The following is a 7,175-nucleotide window of genomic DNA, read 5'->3' as shown; positions in this document are numbered from 1 at the left end:
TTCCTTCTGAATGCGTATCACCATTTATTGTAGTTTGCGTTAGGAATCGAACAGAGGACATTGTCTGTGGAGGGGCGGAAAAAGGAAGAAAGAAAGTCTGTTCTCGGAGCTTAATTTCCTCAAAACACTTTATGGTTTCAGATCCTTTCTTTACCCCACAGGAAACGCGAGAATTCAAGTATGCTGGAGTCGGGAGTAGTGACACAAAAAGTCTTAGGGTTCTGTGCGTGTGCGTGTGTGTGTTTACAGGGAGACACGCGTCCCCGATTCCTGTGCCCCATTTTTGCTTTGGTAAGGACAAGCCCCAAAGGATACGTCTTATAGATGACCCCCTGCCTCGGACCCAGACTCTGGAGCTGAGGACTTTCTTTTCCCTCCTAAGGTAACTGTTAACGGTTTCGAATTGCTGCCCCCCGCCCCACGTGCGCCTCCCCCCAAAACCGTAAGTCCTGTCAAAATCCTGATATATGTGAATACTTTTTCCTGCCCTGCAGCTGCTCCTCGGGCTCCTACGAGAGGCCTATGCCAAGGACCAGAGCAACAGATTCTCTTCATTTTGTTTAGAATAAAAAAACTTTAAAGGGGCATTTCAAAAGAAAAAAAAAAAATAAAAACTGAAATTCGAATTCTGAAAATATCTTGCCTTTTTTATTAATCATGTCATCTAACACCAATTAAAAAAACAAATACGTGAATATGATATAAAAATACGATCCGATCCCAGGATGAACACTTTGTCGCAGGCACGGTTCTCTCACAGAGTATATGTCTGGAGGGCCGGGGGGGGGAAGGAGTATATTTTTGTTTTTGCTTCTCTTAAAAAAATCCACAGCAGTGCAAGTCGGGTCAAGGGAGGAGGAGGGGGAAGGATTCTTTAGCAGCAAAATGTCCAAGGTTCTCTAATCACAATCAAATCAACGGATATTGGGTTTAGGGGTGGGGGTGGGGGAGATGAACTTGGGATGCTGCCCAGACCCACTGGTCATCAATCGCTAAAAGACTTCCGTTGCAAAAGCCCCAAATGGTGACATAGGAAGACGAGCTTTATTACACAAGCAATCGTAAAGTGTGTCCCTCAAGCTTTTGACCATGTGTGTCACTTAAATATATGTACAGGAATGGGGTTCCTCTTGCTATCCACGTCCTCGCAGGTCTCCACCGTCTGGTCACTCCGGGTGGGGGGTGGGGGCTCTCAGCGTCTCCTGCCCAGCGGGGCTGAAAAGCATCGGAAGGGCGTCTCCACCGCCGACACCGCTCCCACCTGCCCGGCCCGCCTTGGCTGTCCCGTGCGGAGGGGGGGCACGGGGGACAGTTTAGTGATCACTGTTTTGTTTCTCTCTCATCCAGGCGTGAATCTGTTCTTTCAATTCTGGCACTGGGAAAGAAAAGAGAGGATTAATGGCCCCGGGCTGGAGGGCTCTGGCTAGGAGATGGAGCCCCGGTTCTATACAAACGGAGAGAAAAGGCCATTCACTCCCCCCGACAGGAAGGCCGAGGAAGAAGTGGGACATAAGGACCAGCCTCCCACAGTGAATCAGAGCCAAGAATGCTTTGTGTCTTTTCCATGAAGTGCCGTAAGCTATGGAATCTTCTGGATTTGGTACATCGGCCCCTCTGATGGCTCTCTGACAGGGGACTCGGGCGGGCGCCACGGCTGGGCCCGGATACGGGCCGGGGGCCCGAGGCTGCACCCTCCCCTACCTGGTTCCAGCATGCTCTCGGTCAGCGTCTGCCGGTTGAAGGGGTCCGTGGGGGAGTTGAGCAAGTGCCGCAGGATGACGGAGCGGTCCATGACGGTGCCGGACGGCAGCCGCACGGGGTCGGTCATCAGGGTGTCCATCAGAGGGTCTGTGGAGACAGAGCAGAGCGAACTGTCATCTCAGCACCCAGAACTGAAGGTGACGATGAGACAAAGCCCCTCCTGTCGGGGAAAGGTCTAGATCCACAGACCAACAATCGCCTGGCCCGACCAGGCCCCCAAGGGCAGCCAGACGTTGGCACAAGATAAAGACACCCACAGTGCCTCCGGGGGAGGGACGCACCCTTGGCCAGCTAGAGCTGGGACGGGGAGGAAGAGGAAAAGGACCAGGGCTCTGCAGGAGAGACAGCGGCCGGAGCCCCTCATCTCAGAACCTCCAGGATTCTCCTTTGGAAATGCAAATCCCCTCTCGCAAAGGCAAGGCTGATCTTGGCACGTTCGTGGTCGTTACTTGGTTTGATATCAAGCTAAGAACCCGCCCCTCTTCATTTATAACGAACTAAAAGTAGACAAACGTGATTTCAGACACTGCATCTCCAGGAGTAACTCTAGCACACCAGTACGGAAGTGAAAAGCACAGACCGCTGTCTCTTCATGTTACGCGTCTCCAGGTAATTCAAAGAATTCAGCAGGAGGAGAGCGGCCCACTTGCCTCTGAACTCGTCGGGGGCGTCACTGTAGTCGATTTCCGCGCGCGCGTTCTTGGCCACTATCTCCTCCACCTTCTCGGCCAGGAGCTTAAACTTCTCAATCGCTATGGTCGATTTGATCCCGGCCTTCCGCATCTTCGAGATCACTTCTTCAAACAACTCCTTGCTGTAGGATCTCTGCCAACGAGGAAAGACAATGTGAGCCATCAGTGTATTTTAAGTAGGAAAAAAGCTGCAGAAAATGCCCAGAGTACGATCCATTGGTGTCTTTCTAAAAAAGCCCTGAGAAGATACCATGTATCTAAACACTCTCATGTGGCTACAAACACATACAATACAAACCAGAATAAGCCGCACCAGACCCCACAAGGTCATTACCGCTGCGGAGGACTTTAGGGTTGAGGCAAAGGAGGGGAATTTTTAAATTCTGGAATTACTCTTATAGCAAACATGTATTCTTTTAAAATTTAGATTTCTTTATGAGACAGGGAGAGAGAGAATGAACGGGCAGGAGAGGGGCAGAGGGAGAGGGAGAAGCAGACTCCCTGCCGAGCATGAAGCCCCACCCAGAACTCGAACCCAGGGCCCTGAAATTATGATGCGCTGAAATCAAGAGTCAGACACTGAACTGACTGAGCCACCTAGGCGCCCCTAAAATCTAAATATTAAAAAGAGAATGAAAATCGCGTCTGTTTGAGGCTTTGAAAGGCACTGTGGCCTGCGACAAGTGTCAGCTCTTTTCTCTAAAGGTCAACATGGGGAAAACAACCCAACACGGCTCGTAATCAAAAGGAGCTTTATCCTGTTCGTGGTCAGTCTTTCTCCCAGAGCTCTCAGCTCCACACTGCTAACTGTCAGGTGCTCCACTGAGAGGAGCAGGGGGCTGCTGGAGGACAAGCGCCCATGAAGACCCAGATGAACGGGGACTTGAATTCTGGCTCCACTGTCTACCCACTGGGCGGTCTCAGGCAAACCCCTCTGGGTCCGGGTTTCCTCCCGTGCCTGATTCAGATACATCACTGCCGTTCGGAAATATCACAGCATATCCTAATTTGCATTTATAGCAAAAACACTGGCCTCTTGTCAATTCAGTGACAGTGACGCAAACAGAGAGGGGATGGATTGAGCCCAAGACTCCAAACCAAGGCCTGGTCACCCCTGAGCGGCGCTTCCCATCCAAGGATTCAGACGAACGTCTATGGGGTGAATTCATGTCAATACCCGTATTCTCTTAGAGCACAGGGTTGAAATTCCTCGACCTTTCTTCTTTAACTTCAGTTTCTAAGTAAGCGTACATGCTCACTTTCTCTCTGTACGCACCCACGCGCAGAGAGAGGAAAGGGCATGCGCTAGCCTCGGCCTGGCAGAAATCCTAAAAGCCATCCTGTCCAATCCTGAAAAGTTCAGAGAGCCTCCAGTATAGTTTTCTGAAACTAAATTACTACGTGGATTCAGCAAATACCTTACTTGACATCTCTCCTCCTTATAAGCCAGGAAGCCACAGTCTCCATCCATCCCTTTGGGGAGGGGCACAGGGGACAAGAGGCCAAAAGATTATAGGAAGATGTTGGGAGGCCAAAATTAAAACACTGTGCAGCACAGGGGTGTATTGTGGATTGGGCGTTGTGACTGAGACAACTTCACCTTGAACTTCTCTTTGTGAAAAGAGGCCACTTGCTATCCTCATGAAACATCACCTACCCTATTTCGCAAATGACGATGATGAGTTTTTCACCAACTGACTTGTGCTTACTTCTAAGTCAACTTCTAAGAGCAGTGTAGTGGGCATTATCAGAAATCAAAGGCAACCCGTGATGAGGGGACATGGCATTCAGCCTCCTGGAGCAAGGCATCAATGCATGGAGCAAAGGCACATTACTGAGCTGCTGTGTGGAGTCTGATGTGGGTTGGGTCAGAGATGCAGCAAAGACACTGTTCTTGTCCTCAAGGATCTTACAGAATCATTCTAAAATTAAACACGGAAATATCTACAATCATGTATCTGATAAAGGTCTTGTATCCAGAATATATAAAGAGCTCCTACAATTCAACAACAAAATACAAACGATCCATTTAAAAAATGGTGAAAGACGTGAACAGTCATTTCTCCCAAAAAGACATACAGATGGCCAAGAAGCACACGAAATTTGTTGTTATGAAAATGTGAATCAGAACCACAGTGAAGTAACACTTCATTCCCACTACGGTGGCTGTTAAAAGAAAAGAAAAAAAATAACAAGTGTTGGTGAGGATGTGAAGAAATTGAAACGAGCCCCCTTGTCCACTGCTGGTGGGAATGGAAAATGGTGTGGCCACTGTGGCAGACCGTGGGGCAGGTCCTTAGAAAGTTCAACATCGTATTACTGCTAGAATTCAGCAATTCTACCTGAGTGGATAGCCCAAAGAATCAAAGACAGGTATACAAATACTTGGTCACCCATGTTCAGCGAAAAACCATTTCTAACAGCCAAAAGGTGGGAACGACTCAAAGGACCACCGATGGTTGAAGACAGAAACCCATCAGGGGAGCTCCACGTAATGAGAGACCATCCAGCCGTAAGAAAGGATCGAGGTATGGTACACTGATGAACCTCAAAACTTTATGCTAAATGAAAGAAGCTAGACACAAAAGGTAATGTATTGTATTATTCCATTTACAGGAAATACCCAGTAGAGGCAAATAGGTAAATCCCGAATTAGGTAAAGTGAAGAGACCCAGCAGATCAGTGGCTGCCCAGGACTGGGGTGATGGGGGGCAGGGGATGGACGATGCCTGCTTCACGAGTGTGGCACTTCCGTCGGGGGGTGACATTTCGGATAAGCTGTTAGAACTGGAGAGAGGTGGAGGTTGCATAACACTGGGAATGCACTAAATGCCAACGAACTGCACACTTCAACATTACGTGAATTTCACCTCAATTAAAAAAGAAAAACAAAAAACAAAAAAAACAAAAAGGAAAGATGGACAGAAGTGTGACTTCAGTGGGCTTTTTATCCTTTATTTTCATTTATTTTAGAGCGAGGGCCCTCGCGTGCGAGCAGGGGGAGGTGCGGAGGGGGAAGGGAGAGAATCTTTTTTTTTTTTTTTTAAGATTTTATTTATTTATTTGACAGACAGAGATCACAAGGAGGCAGAGAGGCAGGCAGAGAGAGAGGAGGAAGCAGGCTCCCCACTGAGCAGAGAGCCCGATGTGGGGCTCAATCCCAGGACCCTGAGATCATGACCTGAGCCGAAGGCAGAGGCCCAACCCACTGAGCCCCCCAGGCGCCCGGAAGGGAGAATCTTTTTTTTTTTTTTTTTTTTTAAAGATTTTATTTATTTATTTGACAGTGAGAAATCACAAGTAGACGGAGAGGCAGGCAGAGAGAGAGAGAGAGAGAGGGAAGCAGGCTCCCTGCCGAGCAGAGACCCCGATGCGGGACTCGATCCCAGGACCCTGAGATCATGACCCGAGCCGAAGGCAGCGGCTTAACCACTGAGCCACCCAGGCGCCCGGAAGGGAGAATCTTAAGGAGACTCCGCACCACATGTGGAACCCAACACGGGGCTCCGTGTCACGACTGGGAGATCGTGACTTGAGCCGGTTCAAGAGTCACGCGCTCAGTTGACGGAGCCACCCACATGCCCCTCTTTATTCTTTATTTTTGAACAGACCCTAGTGCTAACAGACGGCAGGAGCAGTCCGCACAGAGTCTGTCGGTGAGGGCCCGTCCTGCGTGGCCATCAGGGTGGCGCACGGTCTCCCTCTGACCCCCCGTCCCGGGCTCCCTCAGCTCCAGGACAGCTGCCCTCCGGTCCTGCTCCGGCGACGGGCTCTCTCCTCCAGTCTGTGAGCACAAGGCTCAGCGGCTCTTCACGCTGGTCCCCCCGTCCCCTTTTCCAGACCCTTGTCTTTAGCCCGCTCTTGGCTGACCGGGAGAGAGGCTTCTGAGTTTCTGTCCCTGCTGGGCCGCTGTTTCCTTCTTCTTCGGTCTTCCCGGACCTCCCAGATCAAACCAAGACCACTGCTCCCAAAGGAGAAAACAAAATTCCACTACTGTTCCTCTGGAGCTCTCTGGACTTCCAACCTTCCTTCCCCAGCCCCCCAAACCCTCTTCCGAGACAATCGTCAGGGCCCGAATCAGCTTACAGCCACTATAAATGGGAGATGCCCAACAATCAGAACTAACGTCACACTTAATACGTTTTGCTGTCCATGGTACAGTGGCACCTGCATGTTTGCCTTCTGAGTCTGGCAGAGACGGGCTCTGTAGAAATTCAAGAAAAGCTACGGGCCACGGTGCAGAAGCTGCGGTCTACGACTCAAGTCTGGTGCCCTCACAGGCCCCACCACACCCCACAGGCATCACCGGGCGCTGTCCCCCACTGGGTCTTCACCATCTCACAGCCGTGCTGTGTTTCTCCACACTGCAGGACGGTCCTGTTCCCCACGCCCGAGCCGGCACCACAGCAAGGCCTACCGGCCACACCCTGCGACTCGACTCTTCCAAGCCTTTTCTGGTAAAGAGTGGAAGTCTCTGGGGACTTCTCACACCCCCCCCCCCCCTCTGGCTGGGCTACCACAGCCTGGCTGCAGCCGGCCTACCGTCCAAGCAGACACACCCATCTGGATAGGGGTGCATCTTCGTCCTTCTCCGTCGGACTACAGACTGCCACTTAACCATCCGTAGGTCAGGATATGCAGTATTACGGAGCTGTAGTCTAGAAAAACATCTCTGTAACCCCCCACGGTAACTGCAAACTCCTAATGCCCTCCTATACCACC

At 50.6% G+C, this 7,175-nt stretch overlaps 1 protein-coding gene across 3 annotated transcripts in view; it reads right to left on the bottom strand.

Annotated features, from left to right (window-relative positions):
• UBE4B (ubiquitination factor E4B) overlaps positions 1–7,175 on the bottom strand; it is a 120,219-nt gene continuing 113,044 nt past the window's right edge. For all 3 annotated transcript variants that reach the window (XM_045063713.1, XM_045063716.1, XM_045063714.1), the window contains 3 exons: positions 2,412–2,586; positions 1,702–1,848; positions 1–1,375 (listed from right to left, as the gene is read on the bottom strand). In XM_045063713.1, coding sequence (XP_044919648.1) covers positions 1,314–1,375; positions 1,702–1,848; positions 2,412–2,586 — 384 coding nt within the window. In that variant the 3' untranslated portion in view covers positions 1–1,313. The remainder of the gene's footprint in view (positions 1,376–1,701; positions 1,849–2,411; positions 2,587–7,175) is intronic.

This window comes from Mustela putorius, unplaced genomic scaffold, assembly GCF_011764305.1.
Source record: "Mustela putorius furo isolate JIRA1106 unplaced genomic scaffold, ASM1176430v1.1 tig00003853_pilon_pilon_pilon, whole genome shotgun sequence".
Taxonomy (NCBI): Eukaryota; Metazoa; Chordata; class Mammalia; order Carnivora; family Mustelidae; genus Mustela; species Mustela putorius.
This window is presented reverse-complemented; position numbering and strand designations above follow the sequence as displayed.